We start from the raw sequence: 18,629 nt of genomic DNA, 5'->3' as shown, positions 1-18,629 counted from the left end.
TTAGCGGCTGCATTTGAAAGGTCAGCTGAACACCAGCAACATACAGAGATAGTTAAAAACCTAACAGGAAACTTGTGTTTTGGTGGGACAAATGCGGTTTTTCCACTCACGTTTTCTCTTGTTCCCTGGTGCCTTCTCTCTCCTCTGTTTCTCTGAAGGAAAATGCTTCATGACAAGAGACTGGAATACTCCCCTAGAGCAACGGAGAGAAGAAAAAGAGGGATCAACTTTGATTCAGACATCAAAGTATTCAAGACAACAGAGGGCAGTTGGGGCAGTTTGACAAATTCCTGATTTGGCCAATTATAGCTGTCTGGTGTTGACAGGCAGATGAGCATGTTCCTGTGTGATCTAATATACTCAGACTCTCAGACATGTCTGCAGCATGAAGCTTCAGGTCAACCAAGTTCAGGGCACTCAGCACTTCCTTTTTTTAGTCTTTTTCATGAATGAGACACTCGTTGATTAAATAGCTGTTACTAACAAACCATGAATGAGGATAAACGTAAGCCACGCTGCATGAGTGCTTAGTGTAACAAAATGCATGTGGTCTGGGTCCTCAAACTTGGCACATGGCTTGGCAGCTTGATGCAACGAAATGAAATGGAAGAAGCCCGTAGACAATGAGCTCATTCATACCTACACTCACTCTTTGAAACTGGGTCAAAGGTAACAGAGAGGTATTGAGAGTTTTAAACCTTCCTGTTTTCCTGCTAGTGGCCATATCTATCAACACAGAAACCAACAGACAACGTATTCCTTTTCACTCACTCTGCTGCAGAAACAAATCTGTCAAGATGCCCGTCATTCTCGTCCAAGACTTCCCTGGTGCGTGATTCTCCAGTGGACTGCAGCCCGATAACGATGCACTGTGGTGGGGAAAAAAATGTCACAAAATTCAATGTCACAAACTCCTTGATGTCTTTCTTTCTTTAACCACCAAAGTGAAGTTAAGCCAACTTGAGCACAGTGAAATAAACAAAAAAATCTAGCTGTCAGTTCAGTCCTCCAGTTCTCTCCACTTATAAACATTAACATTAAACATTTATAGAGTTTCGACTCTTGCTTGGATCTTTTATGTGACAGCGTGTAGATTCGACACACAAGTGTTTCAGGGTATAGCGCTGACCTTTCCAGCCTCCAGCTCTCTCTTGGCCAGCTCCACCAGGCTGCGCACCTTGGCAGCGATACAGAGATACTTGAAGAAGCGCTGGTGAGCTGACCAGAACTGCCCCCAGAGTGACTTCCTGTTGCCCAGGCCCAGCTCGTTAGCTGCTTGCATGAACACTTTCAACGCCTCCGCCCACTGGAAACAGATTCCAGATGTGAATCGTCAATTCAAAGATTAGCTTTTTTCTTTTCTTTTAATTCTTTAAACACCAAATAAGCCAAGAGGTGATAAATGTTACAGGCCAACTAATACTCTGTTGTGAGAGACATGAAACTCACCAATTTGGCAGCCTTGTTATAGACCTCTTTGAAGTCACTGTCCAGTCCAATTTCCTCGATGCGGAAAGCCACTCCTGAGAAGCTCAGCTGTCTAGCAATATACATCCCACTCACTTTCATGTCCATGGCAACTATCTCCATGGCCCCAACACCTCTGTGTGCAAACAGCATATAAATTATTCACATTGTGTGATTACTGGTCATCGAGCCATAACCAAGAGCTTATTGTGAGGTATTTTCCCATTTAAAGTTATGTGTCAATTTAGCAAAAAATTCTTGGAAACATAAATAGGCTCTGAGTGATCATCGGCCCACAAACCTCTTCTCGATGGCATGCAGGAAGTCATCAAAGGCTCTAAAGGGTGTGCCCTCACCCCATATCCCCAGGCGGCTCATGTAGATCATGTTCTTTGGCTCAGAGGCACCTGGAAGAGACGACAGAGATTTATACTTTCAACCCCTCTTTAATATTTCCCTATTTGCATTAGTTTGTGTTTATTTGCGTGGCAGCCCACCTGTGGCACTGGCATAAACCACTCTGGCCCGCGGCAGCTTGTTTTGCAGGTCAAGCACCGCCTTGCCCATCTTTGTAGACGTGGCGTTCTTGGCTTTGTGGCATTCATCAAAAATAATCTACAGCGGGCAAAAGGTCAAGGGCAAAACAACACACAGCGTCGCTTTGTGGAAAAAAACACAGCTGGATGCGAGGTTGTTTGGATCAAAGCAGGACAACACATTGAACAGCACACTGAATGGAAGCCTGAGCTTGACGGGCATTAAAATGAAAGGATACAACTCCATCAAAGTCGGGCTTGCACCAGTCCAGGATTTGTTTAATTCTCGTTCGGCGCTGCCCCCCCGCCTGGCTCTCTCCAATCAGCGCAGAGTAAGTTGCAAACAGGACTCCTTCTGAGGTAGCTGTGTCTCCATACTTTATCTACCATGACATGTAAAAACATTTTACAAACTGTGCAAGTGGTTTGGCTTTTTATTTGCTCTGATGCACGTATAGTAGCCAAAAACAAGACTACTTTGCTAATCTACCACCACTAATTCCCCTGCACTCACCTTGTTTAAGGCATGCACAGGTATATTCGGTGCATTTATGTCTTTGAGATCCCTCTCTGCATCAAATTTCAGGTCATTGGATATACTGAACCTGAGGGCAGGAACAGGAAAATCGGTGATGTGGCCCACATTTTATCATAAGCAAGCTCATACACGCTTGGCATAATCCAACGTACAATATATTTGAAACTCGCTATTTGGTGCCTCTTTGTGGAGTAAATCCCTCTTACCACAGTGATTTCTTTCTCCCCTTAAGGTAGTTCTCCAGGATGATTCCTGCCACAGTGCGTCCCTTGCCAACGCCTGCCCCATCCCCGATCAGGAAGCCCGCCCTCTGGTTGTTCTGAAGGATCACCTCATGTTGCTGGTGGTACAAAAGAAGAAATGCAAGAGCAAAACGCCCATGCAATTACATTATCAAACACGGATGCTTCTGCAATGAGTCAGTTGTTTATGCACTGTGTGCTGGTGTGTCTACCTGGCAGGCATAGATGACAGCCTCGAGCTGCAGAGCAGACAGCAGGCCGCTGTTTATAGTCGGCTCGGGGATAAACAGATTGTATGTGATGTCAGGAGGAGGGACACTGGACAGTGTGTTGGTTTCTACCACTATGTCAGGATGAGAAATTCCTTTCGTGGCTGAACAGAGGAAAGAATAAAAAACAGTTTCATAAAGAATAGAACACTAAAGTGCACATGAGCGAATGGGTAAATAGATGCTGACATTCATTCCGGTCACGTACATTTGGAAGGTCTGTACTCAGCATATGTGTCGACATGTCCGAGCTCCTCCGTCTCCTCCTCCTCAGCATCATCTTCCTCCTCTGGAGGCGGCTGGATTCTCGGAGCCTGGAAACACCAGAGTGACTTTAATGATGTAATTCTCACTACTAACAGCTGGGAACGGGAGTCATATAGTTAATAGTCTTGTTAGCTAATTGTTATCTGAGAAGTGGAAATGCAGAGGATGCTGTTTAGACAGACAGGTGAATATTACAGTAACTTTGCTCCTGTCACATAACAAAAGTAAAAAGACACTGACAGAGAATGACATCATACATCTCATGTGACAAGTATGTCTGCATGCAGTTAAATGTATGTGAAATGCAGCAATGCAAATTGTTTAAATGAATTAGTTAACAAGTAAAACTTAATGTGCTGCTGTGCCTCGAGTTAATGGCACGTTATGGGTCTGTAGAAAACAGTACAATTAGCCTGTACTGCAAGCCCGTGACTGAGAACTGATAATGGACAGGCTCATTTGGTTAGAGAGCTCGGTTTCGTTCTAATGTCAGATTGGAGAAGTTAGTGTGGCTACCTGGAATCCTCCTAAAGGTGGAGTGCTGATAATAGCAGTTATATCATCCAAACTGGCCAAGCCTTGAAACCTGCTGCCATTGTGCTGTCAACAAAACATAAAATGAAGAAATACAAACTCAAATAAACACCGGGACAAATGCATTAGAAAATTGAACAAAAAAAAAAGAAAAAAGAAAATCTGAGCAATCACTGTGTTTGACTTTGTGTGTAGGCCCTTTGAGGATGTCTTATAGAGCAGCAATCAACAAAATGCAATTTGTCTTTTGGCAGTGACAACAACAGAAGGCAGATAAAGCCGTGTGTGTGTGTGTGGGGGGGTGGGGGGGACATAATGGATGAAATTATGGCAGAATGAAAAGGAAAACATAAAAGGCTTTCAGAAAGCAGGAGAAAGAAATGCACTTGATCATATCAAAAAGATATTCCTGGACACGCTCTAATTCGGGGAGGGTTCATCTGCGCTGCGAGCAGGGATACGGAAACAACACTCGATAACTAGGTTGCTTTCTGAAGATCACCGCCTTGGTGACCATCAAAGTAAGCACAGTGGTCCCTTTTTCTGCAAACTGTGACTATCAGGAAAAAAAACAACTTAGAAGTGATCAACTTCTGATGCTGATCCAGATCCAGATTTTTAACATTCATTCTTGGTGGAGGTAAGCTGCTCGTTTGCTGAGAGGAATACTTGATTATGGGACAATTAATAGCTACTGTTAGAAAGATAACAAGGCGACTTCATTTTACTGTAATTGAATCACAGTCTAACTCTATGCACTATTAACTTAAATATCAATAAAAAATAAGCAAAGGTTCACACTCTCAATTATACTGAAGCTGAGGTCAAAACAGAGAAACCACGCTGATATAGTGTATTCAACATTAATCAGCATGAGCCCAGCAAAACCATTTATGTCCCATTGAAGACCTGTGAGCCAGGGCAGCAGTAATGTTTACATAATAAGAAGGACAATGAGATCATTGTAAGCGGTTTGCTCTTTAAGTTAAAGCCCACCTCCCCCTGTACAGACATCCAGATGCTAATCGAAAGAGCTGCCATATACATAATAGTAGTTTGAGTTGTTGGTGTCGTAGCCAGCTTTTCTGGTAATGACCTGTGTGCCACCGCTTTGCTACTGACCTCTAAGCTGCTCTGTGCTGGTGTGTTGGTGGTTGTACTAGTGTTGATGTCCCAGAGCGTGGGGACTGTGTCCAAGTTGTCTGTGCTGATGAAGGACTGGGTATCAGCATACTCCGACAGCGAGTCAGCCGGCGAGGAGAACAGAGAGTTTGTTGAGAGGTCATCAATGCAGGACAAGTCCTGAAAACAGAGAGAGAGAGGAGGCATTAACTTCAACCTCTAAAATACAGTGTGAGTGACCCAAGAAGAAGAATCCTAAAAAATAAAACAACACCTCATTCCAAAATAAAGAAGGAACACAAATCCGATCAGACCTGTCACATATCATGCAGCAAAAGAGTCTCTGTAACCCTTTACACGCTAAATTTGCCACAATTACTCTGAATTAAAACCAATACTGCCCTCTTTGTGGAGTAACACAAGTAACCCAAACAAAATCTAATCACACGCAGATGTGTGAGAGGGGGCATGTAAAAGAGAAAGCAAGGGGCAAACATAATAAGACTGTGTGTGTGTGTGTCATTTCAGCTATGGCTGCCTTCCAGTCGCCCCTCTATTCATATCCCCTCCAAAACATTAGCATGCCATGTTCTTTAACTAGCCTCTCACAGGCACCCCAGGGCCCCCAGAGACTTATAAACATGGATGTGAGTAGATAGAGATAGAGCTATGGGGGGTGGGGGCACGGTAGACAACCACAATATAAACTGAGCTGAGGCCGTTTTTGGAAATGAGAGTATGGGTGTCCTCATTTTATCATGTGGGTGTGTGGTTCATATATATTTCTACACCCTGGGCCATGTGTGGAGATTCCCACACCCCCATGTTCCAGATAGACTCTCCAGAGGACCATGAAGCAGCCTGGAATGCTACCCAAACTTCCCAGTTCAGCGATCTCCCATTTTCAAGGTCCCACTTCGCATTGAAGAGAGTTTGCTTGTAAAAAACAGCGAAGCTTATCCTAAATGTCTGCATCGTATGCACAAAACACCAAGTGATTTGAAACTGGCTTGCAGACACACACACACACACACACACAAGGAGAAAATTCATGGTTGATCTTCTCCTCAATCTCACACATGCGTGCCCATCAAGATCTAAAAATAATAACCTATCACACACTACTGGATACTGTTAAAATGATTGTGCCAGAGTGAGCTTTCAGAGGGTATGGCAACACTTCCTGTGATCTCATGTCATTTCAAAATGTAAACAAAATGAAGCCCGTTGAGCAACACTAGCTTTAAAAGCAAATTAGCAAAAAAAAACAAAAAAACATAACATATCAAAGTCCAAATGTTTGGGGAGCCAAAGTCAACTTCAGCAAGAACTGGAGGAGAGACTTTGGCTGTGCTGTCATCAGCTTTAACAGGTAGAATGTTCGCTGTGGCTTGGAAACTGCTCCACTCATCTGCTCGTGGATTATAAAGGATCCAGATTTGAACACATAAAGGCTGGACATGCTTCAGGTGGCCCTGATGATTCAGTTAGCTGTTTGGGAGCTTTAAGACAGCGTCTGTTAATCCCTCAAATCCGTAATAAATCAGGCTAAAAGTGCTGTAGCCAGGCATAATTCAACACAGCCAGTGAAGGTCCACTGAAGTACTGGTCAGCCAAGACATACTCAGGCTCATAACGGCTCGAAATAAAGCAAAAGGTCAAATTTCATTTGTACAAACAAATTACAGTATTTATTAGTGAGCTTTAGATGAACTGCAACTCTCAGTCGTTTGTCACACAAAGATAGTGAGTGACTCATGTTTAGTAGGATTTTATGCATGTCTTTGCATACACGTCCTTCAAAGCAAACTAGCAAGCATATTTCTCCAAACGCTGAACTTTTTCTTTTCAGTCTGGCTGCCTCCAGAGGTACGCATTTTCAGACACTAATACTGTAAAAGTCACAAGCGAGCGCCAGGCGCTCTTGGGACTGAAGAGGACTTTTGTAAAAGGATAATACCTGTGCTGGGAGAGCCCAAAGTACAAAATGTCTAGAAACAGAGATAACTGATTAGCTGTGTCACTGACTCTTAACAATATGCTGCTACTGATTAATTCCTAAAAGCTGAGCTGACATCTGTCATAGCTGCCTGTTTGCCATTACTCACAGTTCAGCTGAAAATGTTTCACAGGCATGAGAGGATGAGACTCAGAGCTTGAGCGTCAACATGACGACATCGTGCGGGAATGGGACATAGTGAGGATAATAAACAGCAGGCGGAGGAAAACTATTTCTGAGATATGGGTACTTACACATACACGACTATATGTTTTGCACTCTGAGGCAAATAAACCTACTAACTACGACATCTGGATAGTTGTGTATTGGAAAAAGCTTTTTCGAAGGTGTAGCACTTGGCTTATCAGGATTTTCTAGTAACTCTGTGATTACAGTTTGCTCATTGGCTCTCACACTACCTTTCTCTTTCCTTTTCTCCCCATGTTTTTCTGTGCTTGTGTGCACTTCCTGAAGGCAAGATCAGACATGAGAGCCTCTGGAAGACTCTCCAAAGTTCCCCTGCAGATACCTAAGTGGAACAACCAGCTTGTTGTGAGTTGACAGAGACACACGGAGAGCGGCGCAGAACCTGCCACGTTCGACCTTAGCTTTCTTCATTTACTTTGCTTATTCCAACTCCTCTGTGTGTCCTCATGGATTGCTCTGCAGCCTCTTTTCTTGGCACCTCTGACTGAGTATAGATGAGTAAACAAGGCCTGGAAAAGGAACACCGCCAGAGGCATCATTCCATGGACCCAGAAACATGGTGATAAGCACACACACGTGTGCAGTATTTCGCCATGGACAATAGAGAAGAACATTTAGCCCCAAATATCAAATGAAAAGTTAGTAGATTAACATTGTTAGACTGAAAGATTTGATCTGACAAACAACAATAAAATGACTTACTCTGAAAACACACGGCTAAACCTGGTTACACTTAAAGCTGTCACTACTGCCTTCCTTAGAAAGGCTGATTTGGTTACGAAACTCTTATAATCGTAAATATTTCCATGTGCTGCGTCACAGTGAGTGAATTTAAGGTCAGACCGCCCCTATTTGACTGTTCATTAAAGTTGTTTTTCTGTTTTACTTCATAGAGTAACTTGTAGGTTTTCTGCATTAAGCTGAAGCCACCTCATAGAAGAACCCAATAACCAATAAAGGGGAAACAAAGAGAACTGCAGCCGTTTTGTTGGTGTTAACCGAGACACGTCCAACCTCAGTGCCATGCTAATCGAGTTGCTAAGCCAAGCGTAACAGAGGCAGCAGTGTTTGTCCCACGGCAGGCCCGTACCCTGGGCTACTTCATCTCCCGCTCCTGCGAGTGGGCCCTGCCGAGCAGAGATAAGGCTTGAATTCCAACTGCTCTGATGCTAATCTGGCTCCTTCCACAGCACACAGCCTCACAATCACACAACCATTAATCCTGCCTCCGTCTTGCTTGCGCTTCTTTTCTTGCTGTGCAAAAAAAAGGATTGATCTTCAAATATGTGCGACTGTTTCTTTCAACACTGTTTTCAGGGTGTTAAATCCGCTTGAAAGCTTTGTTGTTTGATTTCCTTTCTGCCTTCGGTGGGTTAAAACAAACAACAACAACAAAAAAAAAGAAATCTTTGTGTGCGTGTGTTCGTGTGCAAAGCAGAACACGTGAAAGCCCATGGACACACTTTTTCCTGTCATTTGTCTACCCCCTTGTTTTTTTGGCCTTTTACTTGTTCCTCTTTCACTTCAGTTTCTCCTCTGCACTGAATTCTGCAGCCAATATTAAATCTTCCTCTAACACCGTTTCCGTTTGACCACCAGCCTACAACCTGGACACACCCGAACAATCTTGGGCTCACGGTGTGCAGAAAAGCTGGAGGCACACGCGCAGAGAAATTGCATTTGAGTGTCTGGATAATGACAGTTGTCTGCCTGCTGATGATTAATGCAGGCACACAGCAGTGAGCAAGATGCATGCAAAGCTGCAGCGTTAACGGGCGGCTGTGGGCTGAAGGTGGTGGTTATCAGCTCGAACAATCGGAAACTGGAAAAATACTCTTCTGAACAACAATCACAAAGCAAAACTAAGAACTAAACCAACTCATTAACAGTTTCATTGTTGAAGCCGATATATTTATTGTGCCATGATGAATCTTAAACAGTGGCTCACGTGCACACTTTTCTGCTTAGGACTGTTGCCGCCGATCCATTCCACCTTAAGAGGGTTGAAAATAAATATCGGCAAGCGCAAAACCGTGAGAAGAACTCCAACATGTTGCTTTTACAGCTACAACGGGACCAGCGAGGAACAGCTGTTCCAGATACAATGACTACGGTGACTGGATATGACACCCCTGGTGTGATAAGCTTCGGAGCTGCCATATGAGGAAGTCTGGCAGCTCTATCTCTTATTGAGCCATACAAAACATCATTTCCATAGGCTCTTTGCCTGTAAATGTGACCCAGTGAAGAAAAACCTGTTTGACAAGTGAAATATAAGTTGTGGTTTATCAAACAGAAACTCCTCTCATGCATTTCATGATAAGAAAGTGCCATAAAGGATATGCTGCCAGTAATCACTCTGTTGCAATCATGACCCTGTAAATCAAATCTGAGGCACTAAGGTTGTTAACTTAAATATTATTCTAAATGCATGCCGTAAACCAATGTCAGCAGTACTTTTAACTGGCGTTTTAGCCCACGTTAAAACATTGCAGGGACGTGACCACTTACTGACTGAAGTGCCCGAAATACTTTTCAGAGCAGTTCAGCAGCGATCACAGTGCTTTAAACGTCGACACACAAGCAGAAAAAGGTGAGAAGCTTCACAATTCTCTTATCAAAAACGCAACATTTGGGCTGAGTCGCACTATATATATGGTCCTGAGCTGCATCCTGTTAAACTCAATAACCTGCTTCAGTGCGAGACCAAAAACCAAAGGCCTAAGCCAGGCCAAGCCCAGGGCTTCCCCCTCCTACACACTGCCAGCTTGGCTCCTTTTCCAAGGCCAGGAAGCAAGTCACCTTGTCCTCCCACTTACCCTGCACACCCACTCGTAAACACAAAACAAAGTGACACCTCAAATGACCTCTACATCTCAACTGTATACTTATGGCATCTCTTGACATTATTATTCACTCCCAGTCTTTTCAGCCTGCTCCCCCCTTGTTTCCCACCCCTGCCATGGTTTCCCTCGGCCCTGTCGGCATCTCTCTCTGTGTGTATTCTCATTTCAGTTTCCCACACAACTCTGCCACAAGAGGACTATCTATTAAACACAACCCTTCACTGATAATAATCTGCACATAGCTCGCCTTTCTTTCTTCTTCTTGTAATTACAATACAAACATCCTTTCACCCCAGGATGAGTTGGGTAACGCACACAAACCTAACGTCTACTTATCAACGTGTTCCCAAAGCAAGCAGCTGTAACAGTGTCACTCTATCATTACCCCTGAAGACTTCCCTAAAATTCTGAAAACACGTCTGAAACAAAAGCGACACGGGCGTGTGAGTCATGCGACAATCATGAGTCTGACATTTGTTAATGCAACGAGGAAATGCCAGCATTACAGTTTGTGATGTAGGTGGCTCACAGTTCCAGTGCAACGTAGCATGACCCTGTCAATATACCACGTGGGAGTCCTGAATTATGTGTGTGGGTTGGTGGGACACCCACACCGACTGATACGACCCATCTACCAGGCTCTTGCCTCAGGAGCCCGCTGCGGACCTGGACCATGTAGCCAGCAGAACCTGACTGATAGACCATCTTTCTGCCTGGATTATGTTATACTAAGCTGTCCGCATGTCCCACATCCCCTGACACATCCGTAGGGCTATGACTTTAATGGCACAGTTCTGACCTCCTCACAGACATGGAGCAGACACTGACCTTTTGTGTTTTGGGCAAACCAGCTGTTTCTGGTTAACTTGCTACTGACAAGACTCCTCTGATTTCAGTTTGAAGTTCATCCGGTGTGTAACAGTTCAGCGTGCCAAATGCTTTGTGGGCCCTACAGCATGCAGCCTGTAAAACAGTTGATCCCGTCACAGAGCTTTGATCAACAGAGCCTCTGTCAAACAACTACAGCTTCTTTTTTTTTCACGCGCATGGAAGGTTTACGTCTATTTCAGGCTGATGAGATTTTTCGTTCGCACAATATTCAACCGCAGAAAGTTCAATCACACTTAAATGGATCACAAGGAGCTCGACTTAGGAACCTCGCCAAGAAAAGCTGCCTCTAACCATAATGTTTAATCAGAGCTCGAGAGAAATTCAAAGTCAGACCTTGACCGTACTGCAACAAATCTTACTTTGAAAGGTTTTTGAGGCATCAAGAGGGATCAGATTTTGTTGCATTTAAATTTTTCAAAGTTTAAAAATGATTGTGTACTCAAGCCCATCCCAGACCTGCTGTTCAAAGCCAACCAGAGTAGTATACCCAGTCCAACAACCTACTGTCAGGCAAGCTTTCATGTTATGCCAAGTCTGACTGAAGCAAGCTAGGGACAGCTTGCTGCTTACAAGTCTCTTTGGAAATTTCCAGTGTTTTCATATGTTCTGAAAAATAAAAGGATGTCATGTCAAGTGTCCCAGCTGGCAGCTGAAAGATGGAGCAGGTTTAAAGAACAGTCTTTTCAGCCGTGTATTTAGCCTACAGCTTAGAGGCTTACAATTAGAAACTAACAGGGGTAGCGAGGCTCTGTAATGCGCAGGAAAGTGCCAGCAAACAAATCTACCAAGCAAAAAACACGCAGAGCAACGAGGAGTAACGAGGAGCACAAACTGAGGAACTGAAATCAAGAGAGAAAAGAGACCAAAAAAAAAAGAAAAAGGCAGCAAGAGAAAAATCATCTGTTCATGATTTGGCCTGTGCCAAGAGGAAGTCACCCACATATGGGAATGGGAGGATGAGCTGGCATTCACAGCGGCATGTCTCAACAGTCTGAACCTCTGGCTTGAACTAACAGGAAGAAAAACACAGAATTATCTGACAGACTCTATGGTACAGGAGTCAGGGTGCTTTCAAAAACCACGCCATGATGATGTTTTGGTTGATATCAAGCCTTCTGCATAGTTTAGCAAACAAAAGCCCTCTTAACTCTTAAACATCACCAGCTCCCCCCGAACACAGCTTTTCAAGGTGAAGCAGCAGTGTGTTTTCGCTTCCCACTGTGGATCTCAGTGTCTCATGGATCCACTAACTCCTCTTATGATCCCACACTGACTCGGTTTTGTTGAGATCAAACTTCTGCGGGGTTTATAGCACATTCTTCACATCGCTGCGGACAGCCGATCGGGGGCTTGTGAAACAAAAAAATGTTTACAGAATCTAACTGCGTGTGCGTGTTTCTGTGAAAAAAAAAAAGTGCATGAGCATCCTCAGTGGTAGATGAAGTAGATGTGAGACAGAGAGAGAGAGAGAGAGAGAGGGGGAGTGTTGACGCAAGAGGATGTCTCAAGAATTACAACACAGCTTAGCACGCAACACGTTCAGCAGGGGTGAACTCTGTCATTTGTAAAAGTCACAGGGAAGACTGAGCAAATCTACAAACGCAATTAAGTCATAGGTGGAAAAAAAACCTGTGTCACTTGGATATAACGTTGGAAAATAATAGTTGTTCAAAGCTGTTTTATTCCATTTAGACAAGATGCTACGCAATGCAGTCTGCAATGAATTTAAGACGTAGGTTGTCAAACTTGACATAAGGCAATAGTGCCGTTTCATTTCTTTTGTTTGGGAGGTCAACAGGAAATGACATCAAATGTTTGAAATGTTTTCATGTTACCTCAAACGACCCTGCTCTCGCTTGAGGCCTGCATGCACACACACGCACAGCCTCGCTTTCAAACCCAACTGTGGTCAGAGGGCCACCGTCCCACTCTGACTCAGGACGGTGGGCTCGTCGCCCGCAGGTTGTTGATTTGGCTCTGAGCCGGAAACAAATCCAAGTGCCAATGAGTGCTGTTATTATTCTGACAGTTGCGTGCTGGCTCTCGGGGAAAACTATCCTGCAAGTTATTAAGTGAAAAGAACTGTCGAAAGAATATTCACAGATGTTGAGAAGCGAGTTCGTTTCACAATTCGGAGGAGAGCGGACGTGTGCTTCACAACACAGTCGGTGCCGTAAAGGGCAGAGCGGCGCTGAACAAATGTCAGTTGTCATCAAAGTCAGACTGAGTGGCGTGACGTCTCACCGAAGAGCCATAAGAAGGAATAAAAACTATTCCAGGGCCTCAGTATAGCTCCATACATTGAGACAGAGACTGGTACATCAGGAGGTAGATTTCAAAGTCATATATTTGATGTGTTTTAGGATTTTGAGCAAAGATGAGAGCAGCTAAATGTGCAAAAAGAGTGTACCAGGAAGTGCACACTCAACACTCTGATGCTTTTTTTTGGAAGCACCGTTTCAAGCGGGGTGATTTTGGTAGGGCTTGAGTCTAAAGTGCTGTCAGTAAATAATAGTGTTAAGTATTCAGTGTTGTGCTTTTATTTGACCAATTCAAAAAGTGCCTCTGACAGAACATGATGATGACACCGTTTTAGCTCTAGAAAATAGATGAAACCATGACTATTGGATTAAAAAAGGAAAAAATCCCTCCAGTATGCAGGCCTGCTACCAACAGACACCTTGGCTTTGAGGCTTGTTTTCTGTCACTGTCATCTTCCTGCAGTGGCTCATTTTTTTTTTTCCTGCCAAATGTCAGGCCCCAACGGATTTACAGAATCTATCGTCCTGCTTCTTCGGGACAAGAATAGCTTTTGACAACCAGCGATAATTAGCCAGATCGACAGTCTTTTCACCCAATGCCACTTTGGATTGTTCTGCAAACAAATCTGACATTCAAGTGTGACGTATTCGATTGTTTCATGAAATAAAGTTTAATCATTCAAGCAAGCAAGATGCCAGACTTGAACTTTTTCTGCAGAATGAAAATGCAGCTCATCTAGCAGTAGTCTTTTCTCGTCGTCGACCCCCCTCAACCCCACAGCCAAAGCTCTCACTCACTCACTCTCACCATTATTGTTTATTCACTTCCCGTAAGCTGCACGCCTTGGGTCATGCTTGAGGTTTAACGCAATACCAGGAAACTGACAACATGTGCCCATCAAAAGACTCTACGCATGTCTTTAAAGGATGGGAACATTTATTTTTATTGTGTTCAAACAAAAGTCAACTCCAAAAAAAGCCAAAAAATAAGAGAGTTCTGCTGAAGTCAGCATGCTGAAGGCCGAGATTTGCTTCAGTTTAACTTTGCTGTCCATGACAAACACTGATTTTTTACACCCGTTACACTGGAAGCACGTTAGGGAGGTATTAGATGGTGTATATAAATCCATCGGACTATCAAAGTAATTTGACAGATACAGGTCACAATCCAACCAACGTCTTTTTGGTCAAATGACTTCGGATTCGGAGGGGGGTGTCAAGAGAGCTGTGTTTATAATGTAACAGTGCGATGGTCTTGTTTAATAGTCTTTCGAAGCACTGACAAGAGTACTGTTTGGACAGACACAACATCAGCTTGTGCCACTTACTGGAAAATAAGCAAGTAGTGAGGTAGGCAAATGTTTGGCAGAGTTCCTGGCTGGGAATGATGACCTCAATGGAGCGGTGGATGATTGACTGGCAGACTGTGCCAGCAAGGAAATTCACAAGCTGAATAACAGGGTAACTTTCGCTCGATTACGGTTTTAATGAACACATCAAACTGATAATAAACGCGGACTAGACGATTGTGCTCTTCATTGATATAAAGCCTATCATCACTCTACATCAAAGTTCAGTCAGTTTGCATTGAAAACGATCCCCACTCAGAGACATATGTCAGTGCTGTTGAGGAAACCAGCTTTTGAAAGATTAAAACAGTTTTTCACATACTATTCAGTTTGTCACCCGGCACTGAACTGTCGATAAAGTTATTCCAATAACTGATCAATTCCAAGGTGAGTTAAGCAGTAGAAAGATGAGACTAACAGGAAAAACATCGTCTGGCCTCTTTCAGCACCCTGACTATACGGAAGTACTAACAAAATTTACTCAAGGAAGTTGAACGAAAAAAAAACAAAAAAAAAAAACACAGTCATAAGTGGGTAATAAACTGTTGTTTGTCTTATCTTAAAAGTTTCCCAAGAAGAGCAGTAAAAAAACATTTCCAGTTGCTCTCAATTCCTCATCAAACTGTTCTCAATTTCTGACCGTGTCATCAAAAATAAAGATATCACTATCACAGTAAATGAACAAACCCCTTCCCAAATCTAATACACATGGCAAAAAGAATCAAAGGGTACGCATACCTTGGGAAGCGGTCGTCCCAGTTGAGAATAAAATTTGGTCCAGAACTGCATTAGAGACATGGGTCCAACCGCTGCAGTACGGGGGCGTAAAGTACACACACACACACACACACACATAGGCTCCCACTTCACCTTGAGTCCCTGAATCCGACAGCCCCTTCCATTAGGAAGTCAAGAGTGCTGGCAAACACCTCACAGCTGGTGGGTTTCCACCCCACAGTGGACTCTCACTAGGCTTCTGACAGTTCCTCCCTCACACAACACACACATCTGCCTCCAGCACAGGTACGCTTTGGGAAATGAGCTCACTCATGCGAACTCTGATGCCCTCTGAAACACAAGAGACTCAAGCAAGTCTAAAACATGCTTCTTGCTTCACCGGGGCAGTCGTGTATTTGCATAGAGGGCTTACTCATAGTGATTGTGGACTAGTTCCTCAGTGCTCAAAAAGGTGGTTGGAGAGTGAGTGAGAGAGCAGAAGAGGGGAGGGGAGAGAAGAGGTGGGGAGAGGAGGGAGGGAGGAGGGGAGGAGCTTTCAGGAAATGATGCTTTTGTTGGTAAGTGACTAGAGTTACTGGCAGTCAAGCCCATTTTACTGTACATGGTGTAACTCAACCGCATTTGTAGTGTAAACAGTATTGCGCTCTGGACCTGGCCACTCCTCACACCACGCTGCTTACTGCTGTGTTTAATGGGCTTGAGCTGCTGTTTAATGATTATTATATTTAAAGGCTGACTCCCAGCTGGGTTGCCTCTACTTTTTGTTTGTCTGCTTGTCTTCAAAGGCTCAATTTCATGGCTGCTACTCCTGATTAATATGAGTATCTAGCTGCATCTCTAACTCAGAGGTGTAAAAGTCGGTAAGGAGGAGGCAAAAGAGCCGAGCCACGGATGAAAATGCAAATTAGATCTCTTGAACCTGCTGTAGCTCTAGGATTGATAACAACAGCTCATGCCCAATAGGGATTGTTCTAAAAAAACATTCTTGACAGCTTAGGAATATGAATGAGACTGATTGAGTGAGTCTGACTATTGAAAGAGCCAGGGCACAATTATAGACAAATTCCTCATCATAAAAGGTCATTCCCGCTTACTGGAACTGAGGGCGTGATTGCAGGAGACATCTGTTTGAACTCTATTATCAGTTTTTTTTTTTCCTTGATGGGAAAAGCAATGTTTGAGAGCTCTTAAATAAGAAGATTGTGGTATTCAAATCAGAAATAATGTGATTCCACTTCTTTGAAGAGGGGTCCATTTGTGCGTCTGCCTTACAGGAACCCGTGATATCCAGCTAGCGCGGTGAAGTCCAGTAATGTCCATCTCTGCTGGACTGTAGGGGAGACAGACTCTCAGAGACAGAGTGGCGCCTGTCCATGGTGTCATCATTGTATGAGTGGGAATCCTCTAAACAACGCATGCATGTGTGTGAGAGGCATGGAGAGCAATCGGGGAAGACTGAATCATTTATGAGTATCTTCAGAATACACCGACGCCAAAAAACACCTGAAGACAATGGACGAGTCCATCATTTCTTATCTAAAATGTTAGCATAAAGTACCTTGATTGCAGTTTTCAGTGTTCTAATCTTTAATCGGGTGCATCAGAACTATGTGATTACCATGTGAGCTACACATCAACAACCATTTAAATCCTATAACTTCCTCCTTCAAACCAGGTCATTCAAAAGACTTTCTGTTTATGCATCCCATAAGGAACGCAAAAAACAATACAGATGATATACAGCCTGACTGTCTCACCTCAAGAAATAAGTCAATAAAAACTAAACAGCCTTCTCTAAGTCTGTAAAACAAAACAATCTGTTTTTTTAATGATCATTTTAGGCTTTAATTCTTTCCTTTTTTTAATTTCCCCTAAATAAAAACATTTTTTTCACTGAAACATTTTTTAAACATACTATGGACATATTTGTTGACAGATTTAGTATCTTTGGGAGCAAGCGAGAAGCGAATTCTTGAGGGTTTGAGGTGCCGACATCTACGAGGTGCGCAGAATTGCAAAGTAGAAAGGTTCCTAAAACAGTCGTATGCCTCACTGGTATCAGTGAAATCTCGTTGAGTGTCTTTGTCATGGCTGCTCTGGGATTACCTTCCACTTTGAACCCATGTACAGCATGTAATGATACAGTAACACCACCCCGTAGGCAAAGACACCCGTAGATAAAGATCTTTCTGCAGTGTACCACTGCTCCTACAGCGACAGATTTGCACTTATTGGCTATGACCTAGTCTGCGAAGAGAGGTTTTTTTTCAATTAAACAAAAGCAACAATGGAAGGGGCTGTAAAAGCAGACGTAATGCAGATGAACACTTCCTAGAAGAGCAATGTGCATGAGGATGTTTGTGTAATAATGAGAGGAACCACAGAGAGACAGAACAAGAGTGAGATGATAAGACACCAAGACTGGGAATGTGCCTCTGTCTGACTGACATGTGTACGCACAGATAGAGTACCGTACATGTGCAGCTGGGGAGTTCATGTGTGTGCTTGCAAGGTGCAGTTCACTCTTTGAGGTTAGCCCGAATGGTTTTTGTTGTTGTCTTCCAGTAAACCTTGTTATCATTCTGACTCTCTGCAGAAAGACCTTCACATTTCAGCTCCACTAATTACCAGAGTCATACTGCTATGGGCTGCTATGCACGTGCCACATGTGGAGAAGTGAGCATTTCTTTTTTGGTCCAACAATGGTTACATGAGGACATGCCACCCCCCCACCCTCCTTAAACTACCTGTACCAATGGGTGTACAGTCAACAGAGTATAAAATAGTCTGATAAGATATTGGTCTGTAAGCCATTGTTTGCCATTATGTTGTTCCACAAACAAAAGTAAAGTAAATACAATTAAGTCTCACTTTGACTTTGGTTAATGTTTACACAGTTTATCATCATTTCATTAGGTTTTGATAATGCTACAGTTTATAGGCTCCATGGTTGCCCAGTAAGTTCTAAAAAAATACTTTTATTTCTATGTTATTTATATGGGGAAGTCTCCAAGAAATAGACTATTCTATTCAGACACACTTCAAAGGATCAATTATCATAAACCGAGAGTAATTTCATTAAAACAACGTCTAGCTTTATTGAATCTGTAAAATATAAATAAACACTTATTTGGGTGAATGTAAATCAAATGTTTCATAAGACGCAGTGGAACAGAAGTTACTGGTATCAGGACAGATCCGATCAGGAAAAGCAAACACTGTGGGGGGAAACTTCTGTTATGTCATAAATGTGGAAATCTGTAACGCCATTGAAGGGTAATTCAACTGTCCAAATCAAACAAACCAGACACATCAACCTGATCCACTGCACGGCACAGTGGCCACATATTTCATTTCAGTCAC

The 18,629-nt window shown here is 43.2% G+C and overlaps 1 protein-coding gene across 3 annotated transcripts in view; it reads right to left on the bottom strand.

Annotated features, from left to right (window-relative positions):
- Nucleotides 1-18,629, bottom strand: part of sbno2b (strawberry notch homolog 2b) — a 53,449-nt gene that overhangs the window by 13,546 nt on the left and 21,274 nt on the right. The window contains exons 1-14 of one of the 3 annotated variants that reach the window (XM_072389792.1): nt 15,267-15,672; nt 4,976-5,155; nt 3,836-3,919; nt 3,261-3,366; nt 2,996-3,156; nt 2,748-2,881; nt 2,518-2,608; nt 2,243-2,386; nt 1,965-2,082; nt 1,769-1,874; nt 1,450-1,603; nt 1,130-1,306; nt 772-869; nt 111-193 (exon numbers count right to left, since the gene is read on the bottom strand). In XM_072389792.1, the coding sequence (XP_072245893.1) occupies nt 111-193; nt 772-869; nt 1,130-1,306; nt 1,450-1,603; nt 1,769-1,874; nt 1,965-2,082; nt 2,243-2,386; nt 2,518-2,608; nt 2,748-2,881; nt 2,996-3,156; nt 3,261-3,366; nt 3,836-3,919; nt 4,976-5,155; nt 15,267-15,383 (1,753 nt within the window). In that variant the 5' untranslated portion in view covers nt 15,384-15,672. Of the gene's footprint in view, nt 1-110; nt 194-771; nt 870-1,129; nt 1,307-1,449; nt 1,604-1,768; nt 1,875-1,964; nt 2,083-2,242; nt 2,387-2,517; nt 2,609-2,747; nt 2,882-2,995; nt 3,157-3,260; nt 3,367-3,835; nt 3,920-4,975; nt 5,156-15,266; nt 15,673-18,629 lie in introns of those variants that run through there. The other 2 variants (XM_072389790.1, XM_072389791.1) reach the window with 2 other exon arrangements.

This window comes from Leuresthes tenuis, unplaced genomic scaffold, assembly GCF_036924035.1.
Source record: "Leuresthes tenuis unplaced genomic scaffold, fLeuTen1.0.hap1 SCAF_7, whole genome shotgun sequence".
Taxonomy (NCBI): Eukaryota; Metazoa; Chordata; class Actinopteri; order Atheriniformes; family Atherinopsidae; genus Leuresthes; species Leuresthes tenuis.
Note: the sequence above shows the minus strand (reverse complement) of the source record. Positions and strands in the feature narration are given on the sequence as shown.